At 37.3% G+C, this 27,824-nt stretch overlaps 2 protein-coding genes across 4 annotated transcripts in view; one reads left to right on the forward strand and one right to left on the reverse strand.

Annotated features, from left to right (window-relative positions):
* The window catches only part of SPMIP7 (sperm microtubule inner protein 7), a 66,008-nt gene extending 60,751 nt beyond the window's left edge, over window positions 1-5,257 (reverse strand). The window contains exon 1 of the mRNA XM_019959643.2: window positions 4,557-5,257. Coding sequence (XP_019815202.2) covers window positions 4,557-5,115 — 559 coding nt within the window. The 5' untranslated portion in view covers window positions 5,116-5,257. The remainder of the gene's footprint in view (window positions 1-4,556) is intronic.
* Window positions 5,258-8,150: 2,893 nt separating this feature from the next.
* ZPBP (zona pellucida binding protein) overlaps window positions 8,151-27,824 on the forward strand; it is a 152,846-nt gene continuing 133,172 nt past the window's right edge. The window contains exons 1-3 of one of the 3 annotated variants that reach the window (XM_019959389.2): window positions 8,157-8,331; window positions 12,161-12,241; window positions 21,836-21,961. In XM_019959389.2, coding sequence (XP_019814948.2) covers window positions 8,205-8,331; window positions 12,161-12,241; window positions 21,836-21,961 — 334 coding nt within the window. In that variant the 5' untranslated portion in view covers window positions 8,157-8,204. Of the gene's footprint in view, window positions 8,448-12,160; window positions 12,242-21,835; window positions 21,962-27,824 lie in introns of all 3 variants that reach the window. The other 2 variants (XM_070787447.1, XM_070787448.1) reach the window with 2 other exon arrangements.

A 27,824-nucleotide genomic window follows, 5' to 3' on the forward strand; every position in this document is an offset into this window, starting at 1 on the left:
TTTAATACACATACACACACACACACACACACACACACACACACACACACACATAATACCCTTTGTAAGTTATTTTCCGTAAATTTTCTCTCTCAATATAGCAAAAGGTAGGTGAATTATGTTGACATTTTCAAATAACCAAATTTAGGTTTAGTTTATTTTTTTTTACTATTTTTCTATTCTCTATTTTATTTCTATAAACCAAACATTTGACCTTCAAAATATATGATGCAAATATTGACAGACTTGAAGGGAGGAAACAACTGTACAATAATAGTTGAAGACTTTAGAACTCTACTTTCAATAACAAATAGAACAGCCAAACAAAGGTCAATAAGGAAATAGAGGACTTGAACAATAATTTGATCCAACAGACATATACAGAACACTCTAACCAACAGAACACCCAAGCAGAATACACATTTTGCTCAGGTGCATATGGAACATTCTCTAGTCTATACTGTAGGTGACAAAGCAAGTCTTGGTAAATTTAAAAGGACCAAAAGCATGCAAACTATATTTTCTGATCACAACCAGAAAACAATAAAGTGAAATAAAATTAAACATTGATATATGAAAATTAAACACCACACCCCTAAAACACCAATGGGTCAAAGAAGAAATAACATGGAAAATTAAAAACTATCTTGAGACATATGAAAACTAAAATACAACAGAAGTTATGGGATTCAACAAAAGTAATGCTAAGAGGAAAACTTATAGGTATATAAATGCTTATATTAAAAAAGAAATAGATCTCAAATCAACTACCTCAACTTACACCTTAAAAAAACTATCAAAAGAAGAAACTAAATCAAAGCCAGAAGAAAACAAAATAATAAAGATTAAGTCAGAGATAGACAGAATAGAGAATAGAAAAATAATAGGGAAAATCAATGACAGCAAGAGTTGGTTCTTGAAAAAAATCAACAAAATTGATAAGCATTTAGCTGGGCCGACTCAGAGAAAAAGAAAGAAGACTTAGATAACTAAAATTACAAATGAAAGAGGGGACATGACAGCTGATGTTTGTCCGAGGAGGTCATTGAGAGGCTGTGACCACCCACTGGCCCATGAGCTGAACTCAGGCAATCCAAGGCTCCTCGTCCCCTCCCCTGTCCATAGAATGTATACTCTGTCCACTGTTCCCACAGTTGGAGCTGTTTCAAGGATACAACGCAGAGACTAGAGTATGGTTGTTGAGGCCACAGTGTACATGATTGAGCCCTGTCAGGTCTTCTACGTAGACTTTAAGATTCTGGCAGGCAGGTGTGGAGATCTACTCATCTTGAGGCACCTATGACAAGCACCATAAATAATTTCTCTGCTCATTTAACCTGCCACCCACCCATCTGGGATGTCTGCCTCTTCCTCTTTGCCTTTTGAGTACAGGTTCAGTTCTGTATTTCACCTGAGGAACTCCTGAGATTTTGAACCAACAATTTTATAGAAATAAAAAGGATTATAAGAAAGTACTATCAACAGTTGTATACCAAATAACTTTATAATCTGCATGAAATGGACAAATTTCCTAAAAACACATGACCTACCAAGATTGAATCATAAGGAAACAAAAAATATAAACAGGTCTGTACTGTATAATTTTCTCATATGAGGTAGGTAAAGTGGTCAAATTCAGAGACAGAAAGTAAACTGATTGCTAGCGGGTGAGAATGGGGATGGTATGGAGTTGTGTTCAACGGACATAGATTTCAGTTCTGCAAGATGAAAAATTTTGAAGATCAACAGTTCTAACGGCTGTACAATAATGTGCTTAATATCGATGAACTACACACTTAAAAACGGTTTAGATGGTGATTGAGGGAAGGCTTGTGTACCCCCAAATTCATGGTGCAGCTCTTATGATGCATCATATCATCAACAATATGATGATATTTGGAGGTGGGGCCTTTGGGAAGTAATTAGGTTTGGATAAGGCCATGGAGGTGTGGCTCCCATGACAGGATGGAACCAGGTACAAAAAAACAACTGAACAAAGTTAGATGTCTAGATAAGGTTAAAATAGGATAAAAAATCAGCAATATAACCTTTCAGGATCTTGTTTTGATATCTAAGAAATCCCACTGGAATGTGATATAATTAAGTCTGATAAGATATTCTTCTTTATCAGAATGTATCAGAAATTATGTGTATTAGGTTGGCTAAAATCTGAAAGTACTTATTATTTATAATTAATGATTGTTTCCAGAAGCCACAACATCTTTGAAAGCACAGGACAAATTATATTGAATGCAATCCCTAAACTTTGATTGTTCTTTGAACTGTTAAAAGCTAGTAACAGCTACTATTAATTAAATGCTTTACCAGGTTCCATGAATTTTGCTAAGTCCTTTGCCTATCTTAGCTAATTCAGTTCTTACAATTTTATAAAAAAATTTAAATACAAAGGAACTGAAAATTCTGAACTTTGCTTAACTTTCTAACATCTAACAAATGTTATTGTTTCATTCCTCTCTGTCAGATATTTTTACGTGAATAACATTAAATAGCCCTTGCTATTGATTTATAAAGTATAACTAGTATATCAGTTTTACAAATAAGGATACACAGGCACGGAGATGAGCAATGGCTCCTGGGTCATAGTGCAAGTAAGCTTTCTGCCAGGATCTGAGTGCAGATAGTGTGACTCTAGAGTCTATCTTCTGAATTCTGTTGTACTGACCTAAGCAGTGACATAGAGGCTAGATGACCTCTATGCTTGGTTCTCAGTGCACGTCTGTTAACCCTATGTTAGTCATAGGCTAGCCTTAACAAATTATTCCTTCAACCTCTAATGTGCTGGAATGTTTTGACAGTTCACTCTTTGAAAAAGTCACCTCCCCAAAAACCAACAATAATGTTCTTAAAAATTACACTAGGCTGCGATTTTCTGCTTACCAGCAAGGTGACATACTTGTCTAAAATAGGACAATGAAAAATAATTTTGATTCCTTTAAAGAAGTGTCCTTGACAATGGCTATTTTTATTATACATTGAAACATTAGCAAAAGACTGAACTCAAGCTCCTTTCTTGACACAGAATTGGGTCACTAGTGCAGAATCAGTGAAAATGTACTATGGCTGTGAGATTGACATGAACTCATCAGTGGTTCCTTCAGTGTGAAGTGCATTTGTTTCTTGTAATATCTTATTACCCTAGATGGTATTTCCAATGAATTATAGAAAAATAATTGACCTCCCTGGTGGTTCAGTGGTAAAGAATTGTGGGTTCAGTCTCTGGTCGGGAAGATCTGCTGGAGAAGGTAATGGCAACCCATGCTAGTATTCTTGCCTGGGAAATCCTATGGACAGAGGGACCTGGTGGGCTTTAGTCCACGGGGTTGTAGAGTCAAACATGACCAAGTGTCTGAACAACAACAAAAATAATTCTTAAAAAAGGTAGTGAACCTTGTATGCATTATTTACATGAAAATTCCAAACTAAGGAATGTCCCCAAGCTTAGCTGCTGAGGCCCCAACTGTAGTGCACATTAAAAGTGTAACTATTACCCTGCACTTCTCTCTCACTAAAGTACTCTTATCTCATTTAAAAGTTGGCATCCAGAGGGAGTAGCTTGGGACCACTACCTTGTGGGGCTTTGCACTGCTACTACCTTTAGCCTTTACCCTTATTCCCTTCCCAGTCCCAAGTGCCTATGGCTTCTCTTCATGGAGGAGCAGCAGGAATCGTTGAGTACCCACTGCTGCGAAAAATGGTGATGTCACAGTTTCTCCACACAGCCTCCCTAGGCCTCTGGTCTGTGGTTGGGTGCTCCAGAGGAGCAGGGAAGTGGGCACAGCCCCGGAAGGCTAGCCTAAGGCTCAGCATCTCTTGCTATAGCAGCCGGCCATTTCCTTTCCCAGAAACTCAAACGTGTTAATCTCTTTTCACTCCCTGCCTGTCAGACACATTCCATACAGGAACACTGCCCATGGTTTTTCTCCGAAAGTGTTTCTCAGCACTTCTGGACCAGGCTTGTGACACTCTCTGGGGGTCTTACAGAGAATCCATAAGGTGCAGCTGTCAGTAACTGTCATCAATTCTGCCTCCAGGGTTGTTGTGGAGTAATTTATGCAGGGGTTGCCTTTCTTCAGCTTTGGTTCTTACCAGACCCTCAAATTTTCTTTCAGCTACTTTCTCACTGCATTTCAGCCTGTGTAAACTTTTTGATAATCATCAGCTAAGTTATTTTTTCCAAGGGAAACAGATAAGGTGGCATGATACGCAATTATCAGAGTTAAATATATTCCTTTGTGGCAAAATTAGGTTATCTGTATGTTTAGAATAAGTTATCTGATATACACTTTGTGTTTGTCACTTACACCAATGAATGCACTTTTTGAAAACCATTTTTTTTTTTACAAACAGGTTTATAAAAAGCTTATCATTCTTACTACATTTTCCTTACAGTCTGTAATTTAAAAATAAGAATTCCTTATTTGGTTCTTTACAATTTTATGTCAAATGAACTGCTAAGTACTGAATGAATCTTAGATCCATGCTCTTCTGTCATTTGAAAGTTTTAAAAATTACAAAGCCCGTATCACTTCATTTACCTCCAAGTCTTGCTCTGATGGAAATGTCTGGTACTGCCCTGGAATTCCACCTTCTGTCCTGTTTCAGTTCTTCCAATAAAATTGTTTTCCTTTTTAATGTCGTCTGAAATCCTGTGTCTGGCCTGGGAACTCGATGTTGAGGTTTCACATCACTGAAATCTACTAGGCTTGGTATGGTCCTGCCAACGCCAGGCTTTAGGTCAGCATCACCACCAGGACTCAAAAACCCTGAACAGGGGTCTTGTAAGGGTACATCATCCCGAAGTGGAAATAATGGATAATCTGGCCCATACGGCGGGGGATATGGATAGTGTAAATGATAGTCTGGCAGGACTGAAGGGGGATAAGGGTGAAATTTAAGAAAAGTAGGGTTGCATTTCTTCTCCATTCTGCCATAGTCATGTCTGTCCTCAACTCCTTTCACAAAAGGCATGTTCAGTTTTCTTAAGAGAGCACAGTAGTGGGGGTAATCTATGTTCTCAACAGCCTTTGTTCTTGAAAGGAAGGATCCTTCAGAGATACTTATCTTTCCAGGTATGAGCTGTGAATATGTATCCATGGCCTCTCACTTTAAAATTGTGGATTTTAATTGTATATTAATTGCTTCTGATGGCTTCTTTCTCTTTAACTAAAAAACTATTATATTTTTAATAACTGAAGACTCGTTAAACTAATAGAGTTATTGATTTGGCTTTCTCAATGCCAATAGAGTAGTTTTTTTTTTTTTTTTTTTTTTAAGGCAAATATTTTTTCTCCAGTAAAGGAAGTAAGGGACCAGCACAGAAAAAACAAAAAACAGAGCCCATGTTGCTTGGCAACAGTTAGAACTTTAACCCACTGTATCACTATATACAGCATAATTTAATTCTTAGGTAACACACTGTATCACTATACACATTATAATGTAATTCTTAGGAAAAACAATTAAACAGACTTGTTAGTAAAACCTCCATGATAGTTTCTTCAGCACTGCTCAGGAAAACTGTGCTCATTTATTTTTCAATTTTTTCATAAGTTGATACTTTATGGGCAAATTATATTCAGTAAAGGGTATAAATAAAGCAGTTAATGAAGAGGCAATATATTTTTTAAAGTATTCTCTCATATATTTTAAATATTTTACCTCATAGATATAATAAACTACAAAACATGTTACCTATACAAATGTAAACTGAAAAGTGCAAAAAATGAACATATATTACACTACAGTTAAATCAATATATCTAATTTTTAAAGAAAATTTACATTTATAATCAAAGCATGGGTTTATCTTTTACATGTCCTACATTAGCCTTACTTACCTTTTTTCCACCATGATGGACAGAGTAAGAGCAATGAGGTTCTTAAACTCATTTCAAGAAAACTACAGTAAGCACCAGCTATTAGCTCAATGCAAAAAAAAAAAAAAAAAAAAAAAGACATCAATACACTGTTTATTTAATAGCTCATTTCAACTAGATAACTTGGTCTTGCACAAAAACAGCTATCAAAGGAATTCCAGACAGTAGAATTTGGGCATGAAACTCACACTATCCTTACTGGAATAAAACATGCAAATACAAATGACAGACCTACCTTCTGATTTTCAGCAATCAGCTTTCATCTTTAGAATCACACCACATATTAACTAAGATTTCCAATATTACTTCATATTCTCAGGTTGAATATTAGGAATTTCCATAGCAGACTAAGGCAGGGGGGACTGGTGAACTGAAGCAAATTCTTGAAGACAGAAAACAGAGAGTTCAGAATTTTGCGTGGTGTGATAGTCTTCTCTACCCTTTATTTACTAGAGGCCCACAGTCCAAGGTCATTTGCTAAAAATCATGTTGTGCAGGTTGAGTTGTTTATAAAAATTAAAAGAAGTTTTAGCAGAACACATCCTCAAACACAGTGATTTACTGAGTACTATTCACTGAAATTTGTTTTCCAGGTATGCTCAAACAAGTGCAAGACCTTGACCAAAATGCTGGTTGGATCTAAATCATCCAGGTCTCTGTTTACTAAGACATGCCTAGACAGGTAAAATTCAATTTAGGAGTTTATACAGATTAGCAAGCATTTCTAAAGAAGTGAATCTACTCAGTGGAATAAACTGTACTCCATACATTTTACCTATTAACACCTGCATAAATATATCCAGAAAGTCCGGGGAATATGCAGAAATTTCAACTCCCTTTGCTAATAAGAACCAAGGACTTCTTCAGAAGTAGTCCTTAAGAAATGTCTCCATCGTGGTCCTGGTCCTCGTCTCAAAAGAACTCTTAACTCCTTTCTACCAGATGTTTCCTTTTCAAAAAAGTGTATGACTACTGGAATGCTTGCATTATACCAGAAACTAGCCCAGCAGTTGAAGTTAAAATATTTGCAAACAGACACAATCCTAGCTCTGAAGATACAGCATGTAAAGCAGTCCAGCTAAAAGACAGCAAGGGGTCTATCTGTGGTGCAACCAAGATACACCCGAAGGTATCACTACTGGAGTCACTCTACCAAAGAAGAGTGGAGGTTAGGCTGTCAGTATGAGATTCCTCCTGTGCAATGGACAACCACAGATGGCTTTCAGTCCATTCTAGTTCACTCATACCTTCCTTTTATACATGGTTATTAGGCATTATGTCTTCAGTTGCTTAAACCCCATTCATCCAAGTATTTGAGTTAATTGCATATTTGCTCGGAGAAGGCAATGGCACCCCACTCCACTACTTTTGCCTAGAAAATCCCATGGACGGAGGAGCCTGATAGGCTGCAGTCCATGGGGTCGCTAGAGTTGGACACGACTAAGCGACTTCACTTTCACTTTCATGCATTGGAGAAGGAAATGGAAACCCACTCCAGTGTTCTTGCCTGGAGAATCCCAGGGACGGGGGAGCCTAGTGAGCTTCCGTCTATGGGGTCACACAGAGTCGGACACGACTGAAGTGACTTAGCAGCGTATTTGCTTCTATTGTAGCTCTGCTCATGTTAAGTAAATCTTTCTGCTGCAGAAATGCAGAAGACTCTAACTTGTTCTGGCTATAAACGAACACCCACTTAGGGGGGACAGGTTGTTTTATACATCTTCCTGAACTCAGGTGATAATGTTGCATGCGGTCAATTCCATATAAGGTTGTTTCCCCGTTCTTCCCACACAGGCTCTTCCAGGGGCTCAGGGTCCACTTCCACTCTCGCCTGCTGTGTGGGGCCAGTACATCTGAAGGTAGCAGCAGCCAAGGTTGGGAGAAGCAGGCAGCCCTCTGGGGCTGCACCAGCACTCGCTTCCCTGACCCTCACACCGCAGGCCGGGTTTGGCCTCAACACTCAGATTCGGCCAAGGAGTCTGTAGGCCCACGAACACCGGCGAACTGCAGGGCCCGCGGCTCTTCTCTGGCTCCAGAACCTTCCATACGTCGCCTACGCAATTCGGATTCCCTGAGATGCTGCGACGTCCGGAAGACGAACAACATTTAGATCCTCCGTGGGCGTCGAGCCGACGAGGCCCAGTGGCCTAAGCTACCTGCCAAGCCCCGCCCCCGCCCTGCCGGAAACGACTGCCCTCTTTCCGGCCACCCTTCTGGCCCACATCCCTCCAGCTTCCGGCGGGCGGGTGTGCGCGCGCCGCCTAACGACCTTCTGGGCCGACGGTCGGCAGGCGGCGGCGGCGTGTGAATGGAGGCTTCGGCCCCGGGCCGGGCGCGGCGGGGCTGGCGGCGGGCCCGGGCCGCGGGCTCCCCGCTCTCCCGGGCCGCGGTGGTCCTGGTGGTCTCCGCGCTGGTGCTCTGGGCGCCCCCGTCAGGTGAGGCGGCGGCGAGCGGCGCGGGGCCGCAGCTCCCGGAGATTTTTGTGTATCACACGTGCGCCCTCTGATGGGAAAGCCTGTATCACAGGTCCCGCCCATATATTTAATAAGATGTAAGTGCTCAGGAACCAAGGACTTGTCACATTTATGTCTAGATGGATGAGGTTATTGAAACACCCACCGCTCAAGGCTGGAGGTCAGATGGGCTGTTCATAACCCCCTAATCAGCCCACGGGTGCTTTGCCAGCTTTCCACGATGTTCTGGGCTCTGGATTTAAGTATATTTCAAAACCAGCAGACATCCTACGGCTTTGTCACTTCCCGTGGACCTGGAGCTCCATCTGTTGGTTTTAGCTATAAAGTACAAAGCCTGGGATTTTAAACTTTTGATATTTTGCTGTCGCCATTTGTTTCCTGCTTTGTATCCAGAAATCCGAGATACTTCACATTTTCAAAATACAGTTAAGATATTGAAGGGAGAGCTTAATTAAACGGTCGTCATTTAACCTGAAAGGTTTTGGCTGCGTTATTTTGCGTTCAAGTTTTAGACTTTTTAGAAATATTTAATAACGTTTCTACCAGAATTGAATCATAGAAAGGATAAAAGAGGTGTGTTTAGATAAAAGTTGTGTAGATAAGGGGCGATGAGAAAAGAATCCCACCAAGAATTTGAGTGAGGAAGGGCTGCATAGATAGGCAGGTATAGGAGGAGAATGGAAAGAAATGGAGTGAGTAGATGTTACAAAATATGCCAAAGTCTTGGCATTAGCTGTCCAAAGGTCACTGCAGTATAACTAGACAATAGCCAATAGCCTTTAGATACTTCTGTAGGAGAAGGATGCCTCCTGACCATGGCCCATGATCTTATATTAATATTAGATATGACTGTGTGTTTTTTGATCCAAGAATAAGATCAGGCTTGAGGGTATAAGACATAGAATAAGAAGGCTATATCTTAATATGTAAGGTATGAATAGTGAAGGCAACGTTTATGTAGCATTTTATAGTTTGTACAATAGTCCATTTAGTTCCTACAATAAATCTAGAATTTAATCTCACTTTACAGATGAGAAAACTGAAGCTCCTGGAGTTTTAAGTGAGTTTCCAAACACTCAGTGGAAACTGGGATTTAAATCTAGGTCATCTGACTTTGAATACCATACTCTTCTTTGTGCTATACCCACTGTCTGTTAACAACAAAGAGGACTAGTTCCAAGTCATATTGCATTTTTTTGTTGTTCTTCCATTTGTTCTGTGCACACACCTGTGTCCATCACATTTGCTTGTTCAAGGATAACTGAACGACATCATAATATATATATATTTAATATTTGCTATGTGCGAGGTATAGTGCCTGGTACAGATTATTATTTTTTTCTTAAGTCTTTTATTTACTTGCTGGTTTTTGCAGAGTGAAAGAATGACTTACAAAGACCTTCCTAGTATCACCCAGCTTCCTCTTCTGCTTCCCATCCCTGTCTTCTCCAGGTTTAACAAACTTACTTTTTATTCTAGTTTCATTGAAATATAGTTGATATGCAGCATTGTATAATTTTAAGGTATACAACATAATGAGAAAAAATTGTTTTCTTGTGTTGTAAACTTCAGATTTATTCTCTCAATGATTCATATATAACTTAGCAGTGTTTATTACATTAATAATATATTTATCATAATTTATATTATTGTATGACCAACCTGGATAGCATATTGAAAAGCAGAGACATTACTTTGCCAATAAAGGTCCGTCTAGTCAAGGCTATGTTTTCTCCAGTGGTCATGTATGGATGTGAGAGTTGGACTGTGAAGAAAGCTGAGCACCGAAGAACTGATGCTTTTGAACTGTGGTGTTGGAGACGACTCTTGAGAGTCCCTTGGACTGCAAGGAGATCCAACCAGTCCACTCTGAAGGAGATCAGCCCTGGGTGTTCTTTGGAAGGAATGATGCTAAATCTGAAACTCCAGTACTTTGGCCACCTCATGCAAAGAGTTGACTCATTGGAAAAGACTCTGATGCTGGGAGGGATTGGGGGCAGGAGGGGAAGGGGACGACAGAAGATGAGATGGCTGGATGGCATCACTGACTCGATGGACATGAGTCTGAGTGAACTCTGGGATGGACAGGGAGGCCTGGCGTGCTGCGATTCATGGGGTCGCAAAGAGTCGGACACAACTGAGTGACTGAACTGAACTGAACTGAACTGATGGCATATTACATCCCAAGCACTTACTTATAACTGGAAATTTGCACCTTTCAACTACCACCTACCGAATGGGAGAATATGTTTGCAAAGAATATAAATGATAAGGGATTAATATCTAGAATATACAAGCAACTTGCACAATGCAACATCAAAAAATGAAGAGCCTGATTAGAAAAAGGGCAGAGGATCTAATAGACATTTTCCAAGGAAGACATACAGATAGCCAGTACACCATGTGAAAAGATGTTCAACATCACTAATCATCAGGGAAATGCAAGTCAGAAACAGAATGAGACATCACATCACACTTGTCAGAATGGCTGTGATCAGAAAGGCAATAAATAAGTGTTTGAGAGGATGTGGAGAGGGGAATCCTGTGCATTCTTTGTAGAAATGTAAATTTTATATAGCCACCATGGAAAACAGTATGGAGGGTCCACAGAAAATTAAAAATAGAACTACCATATGACCCAACAGTATCCCTCCTGGGTGTTTATCTGAAGAAAACAAAAACACTAGTTAGAAAAGGTATATGAACCCCTGTGTTCATTGCAGCGTTACTTAATAGCCAAAATATCGGAACAACATAAGAGTCCATCAACAGATGAATGGATAATGAAGATATATGTACATACAGTAAACTCTTACTCAGCCATAAAAAAAATGATGAAATCTTGCCATTTGTGAGCAACATGGATTTTGACCTAGACAGAATTATGCTAAGTGAAATAAGTCTGACAGAGAAAGACTAACACTGCATGATTTCACTTCTGTGTGGAATCTAAAAAAAAAAACCCAAGTGAACAGACATCAAAACATAAAAAGTTGCAGATGGAGAACAAAAGGTGTTTGCCAGATGGGAGGAAAGAAATAGGTGAGGGAGATTAAGTGGTATGAAATTCTAGTTGCAAAATAAATGAGTCACCGGTTTGAAATATACAGCATGAGGAGTATAGGCAATGGTATGTAATGTCTTTGTATGGTGATTTATCATAACTAGGCCTACCATGGTGATCATTTTTAAATCTATACAAACGCCAAATTACTATGTGTATAACAGGAACTAGTGTAGTGTTGTGGAGTAATTATATTTCAAAAACAAACTCATGGAAAAAGAGATCAGATTTGTGGTTACCAAAGGAAAGGGAGTGGGCAGAATTGGATGAAGGCAGCCAAAAGATACCAGTTCTTGATAAGTTGACACAAACATTGATACTACTCTTGAGCTTATAATGAAATAAGGAAAATTATATCTGCATGAACAACTATGATACAGTGTAGAGTGAGTATTGCAGATGATGTACTAAAGAGGTAAGAATGAGGAAGGCAAACAGAAGGTTTGAGGGAGGAAGGACTTATGATGTGCATCTCGAAGGGTGGGGATTTGGATTTTTAAAAATGAGAGTATTCTAAGTGGATGTAGAAAAAGTTGGAGCTGAGATAAATAGGGGAAGCGGTAGGTATGTTAATTTCATTGGAGCTGGAACAGGTACCAGATGTCAGATGTTGACTTATGGCTTCCCTTAAACAAACATCAAATATTGTAAGACAGTGTACTATTTGAATGTTTTGAAATTTCTGGTGAACCAGACTGTTGATTATTTCTCTTTTTTTTTTAATAGTTGGATATTTGGATCGATTACCAAGAAGTGCTCAGTTGCCCCAAGATTCAGTGAAAATAGTGGGATCACCAAATATTCCAGGTATTATTAGATTATCAGTAAGTGTAAGAAAGTAAGTGGCATTTGTTTTAAATTTTGTCAATCTTTTGCCAAAAACTAGTGTTCCCTATATTGTCTCCTATGGCCCTTTTCCTTCTGTGGAAATGGATTAAAGTTATTTCCACAGAGAGTTAGATTCATAGAGTCCAATTTTGTTTGTTGTAACTGCTTAAAAGTACAAAAATAATTATTTCTAAATGTTATCTAATTAAAGTGGCCTACAGTGTTTTTGCTTGTATAATAAACATAATATTAGGTATATGCAGTTCTTATGCTAAAATTTTTTAAAAATGAGGTCTATATATCATAAAGATTTTGGATTAAAGAGATTTTGCAGTAGTAACATGAGGTATAGCATCTATAACTTTTTTGCATTTTTTAAATTGAGGTAAATCCACATGCTTTAAACTTCCTTATTTAAAGTATCCAATGAGTAGTTTTTAGTAAATTGACCAGATTGTGAAATCATCAGCACTATGTAATTTCACAACATTTTCATCACTGTAAAAAAAAAAAAACCCACTATTACCCATTAAATAGTCACACTCCAGCCCCTGGAAACCACTACTCTACTTTCTGTCTCCATGAATTTGCCCATTCTGGACATTCCATTTAAGTGCAATCACTCTGTGTGATGTGTCTGGCTTCTTTCACTTAGAATAGTGTTTTCAAGGTTCATTTATATTATATAATGTGTTAGTATTTCACTTATGGCTGAATAATATTCCATTGAATGGATATACTACAATTGTGTATCCATCAACTGATGGATATTTAGGAAGTTTCCACTTTTTGACTGTTTTGAAAAATGCTGTTATGAACATTTCTGGACAAGTTTCTACATGAACATATGTTTTCAGTTCTCTTGGGTATGTACGCTGGAGTAAAGTTGCTGGGACATATGGTAACTCTGTGTTTAACATTTTGAAGAACTTCCAAACTATTTTTCAAAGAGCCTGAACTATTGTACTTTGACACCAGAAATTTATGAGGATTCAAATTTCCCAGCATCCACATTAACATTGATTTTTGTCCAAATTTTAAAATTGTAGCCATCCTAGTGTGTATGAAGTGGAGTCTCATTGTGGTTTTTATTTGCATTTCCATATTTGAGTAATAATGTGGAACCGCTCTTCATGTGATTATTGACCACTTGGATAGCTTCTTTACGGAAATGCCTTTTCAAGTCCTTTGCCAATTTTTTAATTTGGTTGTTTATTATGTTGTTGAGATGGAAGAGTGTTTTTTTAAAATATGTTCTGGATAGTAGAGCATTATCAAATATTTTCTTCTGTTCTGTAGATTGTGTTTTCACTTTTTAATAGTGCTTTTTAAAGTACACATTTTAAACTTTGATAAAATCTGATTTCTACTTTTTCTTTGGTACTAGTGCTTCTGGAGTCATGTATCAGAAATAATTGCTAAATCAACAGCCATAAAGTGTTATTCCTCCATTTCCTTAAAAGAATTTTACAGTTTTAGTGCTTATATTTCGGTCTTTGATCCATTTTTAATTGAATTTTGCATATGGTATGCAGCAGAAGTCAAATTTCTTTCTTTTGTGTGTGGATATTCATTTGTTCCAGCACCATTGGTTTTAAAAAACTTTTCCTTCTCTATTGAATGTCTTGGTGCCCGTGTTGAAGAACAGTTTGCCATAGATGTATGTTTTTTTGTGGACTCTGAATTTTTTTCCTTTGGTTTTATGTCTGTCTTTATGCCAGTACCACACATACTGTCTTAATTTCTGTTGCTTTATAGTAAGCTTTGAAATTATCAAGTGTGAGTACTGCAGGTTTTCTCTTTATCAAGATTGATTTGGTTCCTTCGGGTCCCTTGAAATTCTATGTTATTCTAGAATCAGCTTTATCAAGTTTTGGGGAAAAAACCCATTGGGATTTTAATAGGGATTTCATTGAAACTGTAGATCAATTTTGGGAGTATTATCACCTTAACACTATAGTTTTCCAGTTCATGAACATGGAATGTCTTTGTTCATGGAATTCTCCAGGCCAGAATACTGGAGTGGGTAGCCTTTCCCTTCTCCAGGGGTCTTCCCAACCCAGGGATCAAACCCAGGTCTCCTACATTGCAGGCGAATTCTTTACCAGCTGAGCCACAAGGGAAGCCCTTGGTATTCTTTAGTTTCTCTCAGTGATGTTTTACAATTTTCAGTGTATGTCTTGTGCTACTTTTGTTAAATTTATCCCTGAATATTTTATTCATTTTTTTGATGCTACTGTAAATAGGATGTTTTTCTCAATTTAGTGTTTTGATTGCTCAGTGCTGTTGTAGAGAATTGTATATAATTGAGATTTGCAAATTGATATGGTATCCTTCATCTTGCTGAATCATTTATTAGGTCTATTTTTAACAGGAGGCAGGAGGAGTTTTTTTTAAATTTTATGCATATAATATCATGTGATCTGCAAATTGATGTAGTTTTATTTCTTCCTTTACAATCTGAATGCCTTTTTTCCCCTTGCCAGTTGTTTTAGGTAGAACTTCCAGTTCAGTATTGCTGTTAACAGATAACCTTTTGTTCCTGAACTTGGAGGGCTGGGAAAGGTTTTATTTTTAAATATTAAGTACTATGTTAGCAGTAAATTTTTGTAGATGCCCTTGATCAAATTAAGAAAGTTCTCTTCTGTTGCAAGAGAACTATTCTTAATGGCTCAGCTAGTAAAAACCCACCACGGGTTCAGGCCCTGTGTTGAGAAGATCCCCAGGAGAAGAAAATGGCAACCTTCTTCAGTATTCTTGCCTGGAAAATTCCATAGACAGAGGAGCCTGGCGGGCTACAGTCCATGGGGTCACAAAGAGTCAGACATTACTGAGTGCCCATGAATGCACTCAGTTTGCTTACTGTTTTTATTGTGAAGGGGTGTTGGATTCAGTCAGATGCTTTTATCCATATACTATGATAATTATGTGGTTTTCGTCCATTATAATGATATAATAAGGTATTGCATTGATTGATTTCTGTAGTTTGAACTAGCCTTGCATTTCTGGAATAAATCTGAGTTGATTAGGATGTATAACACTTTTTCCTGCTGCTGGGTTTGGTATTTTGAGGATTATTATGTACATATTTTTCAGGAAAAGTGGTCTGTAGCTTTCTTATCTTTGTCTGATTTTGGTTTTAGAGCAATAATTGCTTCATAAAATGAGTTGGGTTGTGTTTTGGGTGTGTTCCTTCCTCTTCTTTTTTTTGGAAGTTTGTGAAGTATTCATTCTACTTTACTTGTTTGGCAGTATTCAGAAGTGAATTCAACTGGTGCTGGAATTTTTCTTGAAGGAAGTTTTAGGTCTATTCAGACTTGCTGTTTCATTATGGTTTCTGTTGAAATATAAGCTGCTTTTATTGAGGGTCACATGTATGTAGTGAGTTGCTTCTCTCTTGCTGCTTTCAAGATTCTTTATTTTTGGATTTTCACAGTTGATTATGATGTGTCTAAGGTGTGGATCTATTTAATTTATGCTAGTTTGAGTTTATTGAGCTTCTTTGATGTGTGGATTGTTTTTCATCAGTTTGGGAAAGTACTGTTATTTCTGTCCTTTTCTCTCCACTATTCCATGGGACTTTTATATATGTGTGTGTATATATATGTGTGTGTATGTGTGTATACATATGTATATACACTAACATGTTTGATGGTTTCCCAAAGGTCTCTGAAAACTGTTTTTATCAGTTTATTGTTCTATCTCTCAGATTTCGTGTCTCTCACACTGATATATCGTAAAATTTGCTGACTTTTTTCTCCTGTCTGCTCAGATCTGCTGTTTATTCTTTATTGTCAATTTTTAGTTGCTATTGTATGTTTTAATCCAGAATTTCTCTTTTTAAGATAATTTCTATTCTGTTATTGATATTTTCTATTTGGAGAGACAACATTTTCATACCTTTTTAAAGCCATGATGTTCTTTGGTCATGTTTAAAATAATTGATTTAAAGTCTTTTTCCAGTAGCTCTAGACTTTGGCTTTCCTGAGAGACAGTTTCTGTTGGTTGCTTTTTTTTCCTGCCTATGACTATGTTTCCTTAGTTTATTACATGACTCATATTTTTAGTTGAAAACTGGATTTTTATAGGTAATATTATGTAGTACTCTGGAAATCCGATTCTTCTTCCTTACTTAGTATTTTTGTAGTTGCTATTTGTTGCACAGGCATACTCAGATATTGCAAGTTTGGTTACAGGTCATCACAATAAAGTGAGTATCACAATAAAGCAAAGCACATGAATTTTTTTGGTTTACCAGTGCACATAAAAGTTATATTTACACTATACTATAGTATGCTAAGTGTACGATAGCATTTGGTTAAAAAACCAGTATATGTACCTTAAATAATAAATACTTTATCCTTCTCCTGGGCATATATCTGGAGAAAATAGTAATTTGAAAAGATATGTGCACCTCAGTGTTCATGTATTTTTTGCTGTTAAATAGCAGCACTATTTACAATAGCCAGGACACGAAAGCAACTTAAATGTGTATCAAAAGAGAAATGGATTTAAAAAAATGTGGTACATATATACAATGGAATATTACTCAGCCATAAAAAATGCTGTTTGCAGCAACATGGATGGACCTACAGATTGTCATAGTAAAGTAAGTAAGTAAAGTAAGTCAGACACAGAAATACAAGTATCATGTGATATTGCTTATATGTGGAACCAAAAGAAGGGTACAGATGAACTTACAAAATAGAAGCAGAGTCACAGATGTAGAAAACAAACTTATGGTTACCAGAGGATAAGGGCGGGAGGTATAAATTGGGAGATTGGGATTGACATATAGGCATGACTATAAAAATTCCACAGACAGAGGTCCCTGGCAGGCTGCAGTCCATGGGGTTGCAACACTTTGGACATGGCTGAATGTGCACACACATACAGGTATAAAATAGATAACTGGTAAGAGCCTTTGCTGTGCTGTGCTCAGTCGCGTCTGACTCTGTGCAATCCTATGGACTATAGCCCACCAGGCTTCTCTGTCCCTGGGACTCTCTAGGGAAGAATGCTGGAGTGGGTTGCCATGCCCTCCTCCAGGAGATCTTCCTGACCCAGGGAATGAACCCAGGTCTCCTGCACTGCAGGCTGATTCTTTCCCGCTGAGCCACCAAAGTAAAGTGAAGTGGCTCAGACGTGCCCGACTCTTTGTGACCCCATGGACTGTAGCCTATCAGGCTCTTCCATCCATGGGATTTTCCAGGCAAGACTACTGGAGTGGGTTGCCATTTCCTTCTCCAGGGGATCTTCTCAACCCAGGGATTGAACCAGGGTCTCCCGCATTGCAGGCAGACGCTTTACCATATGAGCCACCAGGGAAGCCAGAAGTGAAAGTTGCTCAGTCCTGTCTGACTCTTTGCGACTCCATGGACTATACAGTCCAGGGAATTCTCCAGGCCAGAATACTGCAGTGGGTAGCCTATTCCTTCTTCAGTGGATCTTCCCAACCCAGGGATCGAACTGGAGTCTCCTGAATTGCAGGCAGATTCTTTACCAACTGAGCCACCAGGGAAGCCCCAAATAAGAGCCTGCTTCTACTCAATACTCTGTAATGGCCTATATGAGAAAGGAATTTTGAAGAGTGGTTATATGTATAAATGATTCACTTTGCTTGTACACCTGTAACTAATACAACACTGTTACTCAATTATACTACAATAAAATCTTTTTAAAAAGAGAAGAAAATACTTTATTGCTAAAAATGCTAGCCATCATTTGAAACTCAGAGTTTCTATAAACCATTGAAGATAAAAAATGTAAAATCTGTTAGATACAGTAAAGCAGAGTATAATAGAATGAGGTATTCCTTTAGCATTTGTTGAGTGACTTATCTGAACTTGCTTTAAATTCTGTATTCTTTGCCATCTGTGGTCACTGAAGTCTCTGCTTCATTAGATGGTTCAACAGAGATTACACTGAACACCCAAACCAGTTAGTCTCCTAGTATTTTCTGAGAATCTTTGTGTGCCTATTGTGGCATACCTTAAACATTTAGCCAGACAGTCGACAGCTCTGTTGTATCCTTCACTTTCTGCTTTGCAGAGACTCAGTTTCAGCCAGAGGTGAGAACTTTAAGGCATCTGATTCTTACTGAGCACTCTCAGTCTTGCCCACGTGCCCTACTCTGTGCATGCTTGTGGCCTTCTTTTTTCCTAGGAATGTGATCAAACTTCTCAAAGCTCCCATAGACATGTCATACCCAGCTTTTCCTTGTAAGGTTTTGGTTAGAATGATGTTTACCTCAGATGTTCCCACTGCTTCAGGCATTTACAAAGTTAAGTAGCCTATAGTTGTTTTTAAACAGATTCTTTGTGGGGAAAGCCTTTTTTACAGTGGGTGTGCTCTAAATTAGGTCAGGTATGAGCTAAATCAAATCCCTTATGATTATACAGTGGAAGTGAGAAATAGATTTAAGGGACTAGATCTGATAGAGTGCCTGATGAACTATGGATAGAGGTTCCTGACATTGTACAGGAGACAGGGATCAAGACCATCTCCATGGAAAAGAAATGCAAAAAAGCAAAATGGCTGTCTGAGGAGGCCTTACAAATAGCTGTGAAAAGAAGGGAAGCAAAAAGCAAAGGAGAAAAGGAAAGATAAAGCATCTGAATGCAGAGTTCCAAAGAATGGCAAGGAGAGATAAGAAAGCCTTCCTCAGTGATCAATACAAAGAAATAGAGGAAAACAACAGAATGGGAAAGACTAGAGATCTCTTCAAGAAAATTAGAGATACCAAGGGAAGATTTCATGCAAAGATGGGCTCGATAAAGGACAGAAATGGTATGGACCTTAATGAAGCAGAAGATATTAAGAAGAGGTGGCAAGAATACACACAAGAACTGTACAAAAAGATCTTCATGACCCAGATAATCATGATGGTGTGATCACTGACCTAGAGCCAGCCATCCTGGAATGTGAAGTCAAGTGGGCCTTAGAAAGCATCACTACAAACAAAGCCAGTAGAGGTGATGGAATTCCAGTTGAGCTATTCCAAATCCTGAAAGATGATGCTGTGAAAATGCTGCACTCAATACGCCAGCAAATTTGGAAAACTCAGCAGTGGCCACAGGACTGGAAAAGGTCAGTTTTCATTCCAATCCCAAAGAAAGGCAATGCCAAAGAATGCTCAAATTCAGTTCAGTTCAGTCGCTCAGTCGTGTCCTACTCTTTGTGACCCCGTGAATTGCAGCACGCCAGGCCGCCCTGTCCATCACCAACTCCTGGAGTTCACTCAGACTCACGTCCATCGAGTCAGTGATGCCATCCAGCCATCTTGTCCTCTGTCGTCCCCTTCTCCTCCTGTCCCCAATCCCTCCCAGCATCATGGTCTTTTCCAATGAGTCAACTCTTTGCATGAGGTGGCCAAAGTACTGGAGTTTCAGCTTTAGCATCATTCCTTCCAAAGAAATCCCAGGGCTGATCTTTAGAATGGACTGGTTGGATATCCTTGCAGTCCAAGGGACTCTCAAGAGTCTTCTCCAACACCACAGTTCAAAAGCATCAATTCTTCGGCGCTCAGCGTTCTTAACAATCCAACTCTCACATCCATACATGACCACACAATTCAGTTGGTTTTTTTAAATACATTTTTCCTGGGTTGCTGCAAGTCTTTGATTAATTTCTAGAGTTCTAAAAATGTTGATTCTAAAAATATGTGCCACATTGTTATTTTTCATATTACATTTATGAAGGGGGTGATTTTGGGGTTCCTTACTCTGCCATTTTCACTGATACTACAACTTTTATTGCAGCTTTTGTTTTAAAGCTATAGTTTTTAAACCTGAGTTATAAAACAGTCATATGTAACTACCTTCCCTTTTTATTACTTTCTTTTGTAGGATATGCTTACATGCATCCTTAAAATGAATTAATATTTCAGTTAAGAAAAACAATTGAGTCTCAGTATGGCGGGCTAAATTATGCTTCTCTGTAAAGTCATATGTTTAAGTCCTAATCCTCAGTTTCCTAGAAAATGAACTTATTTGGAGACAAAATTTTTATAGAAGTAATCAAGTTAAAATGAAGTCATCAGGGTAAGCCCAAATCCCACTCAAATAGTGTCCTTACAAAAGGGCCAGTAACTTGTGCTGAGGAGTGACACTTTAATACTAGAAGCATTTATTAAAAGTAGAAAAAAGAAGAAACATTTGAACTGAGGTAAGTAGAAAATAAGAGGAAAAATTAAGACCAGAGAAGAAGTGGAATGAAACTAAAAGCTGCCTTGTATCATGAAAGAATAACTCATGTATAAAAATATTATGAATAAATTAAGATATGGTGAAATTTAAATATCATAGCTTAATATACTGAATAATTTTATATAATAATCTTGTAATGAATAACTATCAAAATGTAAGATTCTAAAACAGACTTGATTAAAGTATTTAGTAAACTAATAATTAAATTTTCCTGATTGGTAATAAAAAGTTTGTTTTGCTGTTTCCTTCCTTGCCAAAAGTAAGTACCAGACTATACAGTTTCCAGGGACAAAAACACTTTACATATTCTTTCAGGGAACATTAATAGGAAAAATCTGCCTAATTCTTTGTATGTGTCTATTATAATCTTAGATGGCTAACTTAATAATGCTAAATAATAACAATAATGCTAAATACTAAATCACAAATTTTGTACAAATTGGAAAAGACAAAGGATAATATAAGAAAATTATGCACATTACACTTATGAATATAGGTGTAAGTGTCCCAGGAAAACATACTACGAAGAATAGAGGGGAACTTTCTTAACCTAAGCAAGAGTAGCTATCTAAAAGCGGCATTCAATACACACGATGCTGTATGGTAAAAGTTTAGAGAGAGTCTCTGTACAAAGTCAAGGAGAATTTTAATTCTCATAAACAATTTTTATCTTACTAGATCACAGAAATCTTAGTATATGGTTTATCAGTGAAGTATTGCTATGAAATTACTGAGGAGTTGCTAGAAGCTTTTCTAAAATCTTCCTTATGAGTAAATTCAGAATAACTGAGTCTTCACTGTGTTCCTTTTGTATCTCCTAGACAATACTATTTTTGCTTGTTTAATGAACAGTATTGTTTAAATTTTAAAGCAAATTGAGAAAATGCTTGGTAATTAAAATCAAAGCACATATTTGTCAATTTTTTAATCACATTACAATTCTAAAATTCAGTATGTTGTGTTAGATCACTGTGGATAATGTATCATTCCTATGATCTAAACAAATTTATCATGTCAGTTTCTTTCAGGTTTGGTATCTTGGCAAAATAAGTTGTGATATAGAATTATCTTAATACTTTGTAATTAAAATAGTTTTCTGAGAGTGCAATAAGTATACATGAACTCTGAATAAAAAGGCCAATAATTTATGCTAAGATTAAGAAATACCCATACACACAAATAAAATAAGTGTATATTTTTGAAAGCTAGTTACTGGAATGCAGTTAAATTTAATTCTTACCAAGTAATAGCAATAATCCAAAGAAAACTTCTGAACACAAGTTGCCCAGACTACAAAAATGTAAGCCATTATAGAACATGAATGAACATAAGATATTATTGGGACATTTTAATATTGTATTTTCAGTGAAAGTATATGTTATGCTCCATCAAAAGAGTCCACATGTGTTATGTGTAACCCAGCGGCTGCGGAATTCTGAACTGGTAGACCCATCATTCCAGTGGCATGGGCCTAAAGGAAAAATCATTTCAGGTAGGACTCTGTTTCAGTTGTCATAATTAAAAATGATATGTATGAAATGAACTCAGAACAAAAACAATATTTTTAGCTCATATACATTTATCTAGTAGCACACTGATTTGTTCTTGGAGTTAGAATCTAAAAATGTAGATAGTGTGACCATTTTTCATAGATCTTAATTTGAGATAGAGACATAATGAATGATTAAACTGGGAATTCTCTAAGCATTCATATTTCAAAAAATGTTCCTTTTATTATGAACTTCATAAAATCATTTTGGTTACCTGTTATACTTTTGTTAACAAAGTATGAATGAAGAAACAAATATGATTCTTGCTTTTGTTAAAAATACAAATGAGTACTTTGAGCTCTAGATTTAAAACTCTGGTCTTGTTTGCTTTATATAACCCCAAACAGGGATAACTTGAGACTTTATTAGTAGTTATGATTTTATATTTCTTATCTTATATTTCATTCTGACCAAAATCCTGACCAGACAATATGGATTATGTTTGAATTTAACTTAAATTAACTTGATTCTAAAATAGCTCAAGGTTTAAAGAGCTACTCCACTTTCTAGGTTAGGTGATGTGTCTTCAAAGTGAATTATTCAGCTCTTAGCTAGTGACTACTTGGTGGATGCCATTGTGCTAATGAGCTTTGTGGGAGATGTGAAAAGCAGACTTAATCTCTGCCTGACTGTAGTACTAGAATATAGAAAGGAATCTGCGTAGGTAACAGAAATTCTGAGAAGTTGAGCAGTTGATACAAATCAGTGAAATGCACCAAGTGTAAAGGCATCCAATACTGAAAATATAATCAGATTTTATTTTTATTGCTCTCTTAAAGCACATAATATAATGAAAAGATATACATTATGTATATTTTACATTTGATATTAAAACTCTGAGAGTTCAAAAAAGAGGCATTTAACTTTCTGATTTGTAGTTTGTTACCCCTTTGACTTGGAAATTGAGATGTGAAAGTTGTTCTTCTCTAAGAAGTCAGGAGAGGTCTTGCAGTTTGTATTGCAGTGTATAGAATGTACGTGAATTTGTAATCCTTTAACTGGAAGTGATATTTTATTTCACTCACTTTCATAATGGAAAATAGATGTCAAAAATGTAGCTGTTTCCAGGTAAGGATAAAATCATATTAATGCAATGGTTTTATACTTATAAAAACTATTCCCAGAAAATTCTAGAATTCTGACAGCATGATTACAGTTTGTTTTTCAGTGCAGTGTCATATCACAGTTTGCTGTCAGCTGGCTTTAAAGCTCAGCCCTATCACTCTTATTGTTGAAAGACCTAGGAAATGTCTGCTTTTCTTGAAGCCTGAAAAATAGAGCTTTTTGGACTGTAGGTTAAACTACACTGTACTTGTTATATTTTTATGGATATTCCAAAGATAGTTCTCCTCCAGTTGACCCAAAGAAACTTGTAATGTAATTATGTACTTGAGCATTCCTTTGGAGAGAAATACCCAGACTGTTTAGATGGTTTGGAAGTGTAGGGACCAAGTCTTAGATTTGGTCAGTTCTCATTCTCTTTCCCTCCCCTGCCCATTCCCACGCCTCCCCTGGTCTCTGTCTCTCTTCCAAAATTTTTGGTTTAGAAAAGTAATACATTTATTACAAGGAGACCTATATCTCTTACTTCAGTCCTAATACTATTCTGATGAATTAACTTTTTTTTGGTGTGTGGACTTACCCACTTTTCTAAATATTCATACGAACCTATGAAAGCACATGCACACATGTATGTTGAGCTCTACCCTGTAATTGCATCTTTATTATGTTTTTTAAAAATGAGATTGTAGATTATTTCTTACTCTGATATTTTTGTTATGAAGTATCTGATATATACAAATCTGGGTAATATATATATATATATATGTGTGTGTGTGTATATAAATTATGAAGCATAATAAAACCAACATCTTACAATAGAAGCCAAGGTATACCATTCTCAAGACTGTTGAACCTTCTGATGTTTAAAAATCCCATTCTTCTGTCCCCAACCTCTGTCAGCTAAATTCTGTCCTAAACTTTTACAATATTATTCCTTAACTTTTTTTAATACATTTACTACATGTATGAATACACACACAAATACATACATATATCTATTGCATGTGTATTCATACATGTAGTGAATGTGTGCATACACACATATATGGATATATTCTGCAAATGTGTTTTTATTTTACTGTTTTTATTTTCACTTTTATAAAAATAATCAGCAGGTGTACTTTCATCATGTAGCAGATACTGTTCTGAGCAATTTACATATACTAGTCATTTAAATTTCATAGCTCTTTGCAGTAAGTACAGCCATTTTCACCCTTTTATATGTGGAAAATGAAGGCACTGAGAGAGCAAGGTACTTTTCTGGAAGGCATATGCCTTTGAAGTCTGGGTTTAGAGTGCACAGATAGTAATCTAAAGAAGGTAGGACTAGGATTTTCCCCTCTCACCATTTTGTGACTTTTTGTAGTTTGTATCTTTCAAGGAACTTTGTCCATCTTAGATTTTTTCAACTTGTTGAGTTAATGTGCATCGTCTATGACATTTTCTTGTTATCTTTTTATATATTCAGGATCTCTATGATATGCCCTTATTCACTCCAGACATTGATTGTGTCTCTTCTTCATTTTCGTCTTTCTGGCTGCAGGCTTAACAGTTTTATCAGTCACTTTAAGGGACCAGCTTTTGACTTAATTTTTCTTTGGTCCTTTTCTGTTTTCAGTTTCATTGATTTCTGATTATATCCTAAATTGGCTTATCTTTTTCTTTTGATGGTTGTAGAATTCTGGACTGGCAGTTTTTTTCCAGCATTCCAAAGATGGCATTCTGTATTCTTTTTGCTTTCATGGTTTCTTATGAGAAGGCTGCTATAGACTTGTTCTTGTCTCTCTGTAGACACTGCCATTTTTTTTAAAAATTAATTTCAAGGTTTTCTCTTTTCCTTTCACTTCAGTGATTTAAACACTAAATGCATTTTTTTTGTTGTTATTTGTATTATTCTGCTTTGTTTTCTATAAGCTTGAATCTGTTTTTTTGTCATTGATTTTTAAATTCTCAGTCACTTTATTTTCTAGTGTTTCTTCTGCTCATTCCTGTTCCTCTGCTCTTTCTGAGGTTTCTATCACCCTTATGAACACTGTTTGAAATTGTTCTGTAACTCTTGGATTCATTCTTCTTGGACGTATTTTTCTCTTTGTGATTCTGGCTAGGTAAATTTCTTTTGACCTAACTTCAAGTCATTGATTCTTTTCTTAGCCATGTCAAGCCTCTTTATGAGCCCATTGGAGGAAAACTTCATCTGTATTACTTTTTTTTTTTAATAGTTTTTGTTTGTTTTGGTTTTAGTGTCAACATTTCCATTTGATTACTTCATAGAGTTTCAATCTCTACTGAAATCTCCTATCTGATCTTGCATGCTTTCTATAAAATTTTCCATTAAATTATTTAATGTATCTTTCATAGTTATTTTAAGTAAACTGTCTGATACTTCTGACATCTGTGTCATAGCTTGGTGTTTTGGAAATGTGTCATTTCTTACTTATCTGTATGCTTCTTAATTTTTGTTAAAGTTTGACGTTTTGAATAAGATAGTAAACATTGAGATAAGTATTGTTATATTTGAGATGAACACTTTTAAAGATAGTATTAAACCTTACTATTAGGAGTTTTTATTAGTCAAGAGTTGTCTGACTTTGATATTGGTTATTGCCATGGTTACTAAAAAATTTTTTATGTCCAGTATCTCATCTTTGGCTTTGATTTCTCTTTTTTTGATTTCCTCAGAGAGAATCTCTTTTTTATTACTCTTAGTTTGATTTCAGTGTGTTGCTAGGTTCTTATTAGTGGTGGGCAGTTGGGAGAGAGGAGATCTCTAGTGTTCGGATTAAGCCTTAGACAGGTGTGGTATCCCTGATCTTGTGGGTATGGCCTTCAGAATTGCTTAATCTTATCTTCCATCCAGCTTTAGTGTTGGCCTGGTACTTTTTGCTGACTCTGCCTCAAGGATGATTTTTTTTTCCTTCCTGTTTCCTTCCCTAGTGGCAACATGTTTCCCCAGTGCTCTTGATAATGATTTTTGTTTCTTCTCCCATTGTAGGTTAAAACATTGCTCCTTACCTAGAGGCAGGGGAAATGGATGTGGGTAGTGTTTTGACAGGGCTGCTAGACCCCCTCCAGCCCGCACCCTGTGAGACTCTTGCTCAGGGTTTCCTTGATCTTCCTTTTGAACACCAGAGATTTTCATAAAGGTCAAAGCCTGTAGGAGGGTGAAACTTCCTCTATCCACCCCCATCTCTGATCCTCAGAGGTCTCACATGCACACACTGCTGGTTCAGTCAGTTCAGTTCAGTCGCTCAACCGTGTCTGACTCTTTGCGACCCCATGAATTGCAGCACGCCAGGCCTCCCTGTCCATCACCAACTCCCGGAGTTCACCCAGACTCATGTCCATCGAGTCGGTGATGCCATCCAGCCATCTCATCCTCTGTCGTCCCCTTCTCTTCCTGCCCTCAATTCCTCCCAGCATCATGGTCTTTTCCAATGAGTCAACTCTTTGCATGAGGTGGCCAAAGTATTGGAGCTACAGCTTTAGCATCAGTCCTTCCAATGAACACCCAGGACTGATCTCCTTTAGGATGGACTAGTTGGATCTCCTTGCAGTCCAAGGGACTCTCAAGAGTCTTCTCCAATACCACAGTTCAAAAGCATCAATTTTTCGGCACTCAGCTTTCTTCACAGTCCAACTCTCATATCCATACATGACCACTGGAAAAACCATAGCCTTGACTAGATGGACCTTTGTTGGCAAAGTAATGTCTATGCTTTTGAATATAGTGTCTAGGTTGGCTATAACTTTCCTTCCAAGCAGTAAGTGTCTTTTAATTTCATGCCTGCAATCACCATCTGCAGTGATTTTGGAGCCACAAAAATAAAGTCTGACACTGTTTCCACTGTTTGCCCATCTATTTCCCATGAAGTGACGGGACCGGATGCCATGATCTTCGTTTTCTGAATGTTGAGCTTTAAGCCAACTTTTTCACTCTCCTCTTTCACTTTTATCAAGAGGGTTTTTAGTTCCTCTTCATTTTCTGCCATTAGGGTGGTGTCATGTACATATCTGAGGTTACTGATATTTCTCCCAGCAATTTTGATTCCAGCTTGTGCTTCTTCCAGCCCAGCATTTCTCATGATGTACTCTGCGTATGTTAAATAAGCAGGGTGACAATATATAGCCTTGACGTACTCCTTTTCCTATTTGGAACCAGTCTCTTGTTCCATGTCCATTTCTAACTGTTGCTTCCTGACCTGCATACAGATTTCTCAAGAGGCAGGTCAGGTGGTCTGGTATTCCCATCTCTTTCAGAATTTTGCACAGTTTATTGTGATCTACACAGTCAAAGGCTTTGGCATAGTCAATAAAGCAGAAATAGATATTTTTCTGGAAATCTCTTGCTTTTTTGATGATCCAACAGATATTGGCAATTTGATCTCTGGTTCCCTTGCCTTTTGTAAAACCAGCTTGAACATCTGGAAGTTCATGGTTCACATATTACTGAAACCTGGTTTGGAGAATTTTGAGCATTACTTTACTAGCGTGTGAGATGAGTGCAATTGTGCAGTAGTTTGAGCATTCTTTGGCATTGCCTTTCTTTGGGATTGGAATGAAAACTGACCTTTTCCAGTCCTGTGGCCACTGCTGAGTTTTCCAAATTTGCTGGCATATTGAGTGCAGCAGTTTTATAACATCATCTTTCAGGATTTGAAATAGCTCAACTGGAATTCCATCACCTCCACTAGCTTTGTTTGTAGTGATGCTTTCTAAGGCCCACTTGACTTCACATTCCAGGAT

Source organism: Bos indicus, chromosome 4 (assembly GCF_029378745.1).
Source record: "Bos indicus isolate NIAB-ARS_2022 breed Sahiwal x Tharparkar chromosome 4, NIAB-ARS_B.indTharparkar_mat_pri_1.0, whole genome shotgun sequence".
NCBI classification, from domain to species: Eukaryota; Metazoa; Chordata; class Mammalia; order Artiodactyla; family Bovidae; genus Bos; species Bos indicus.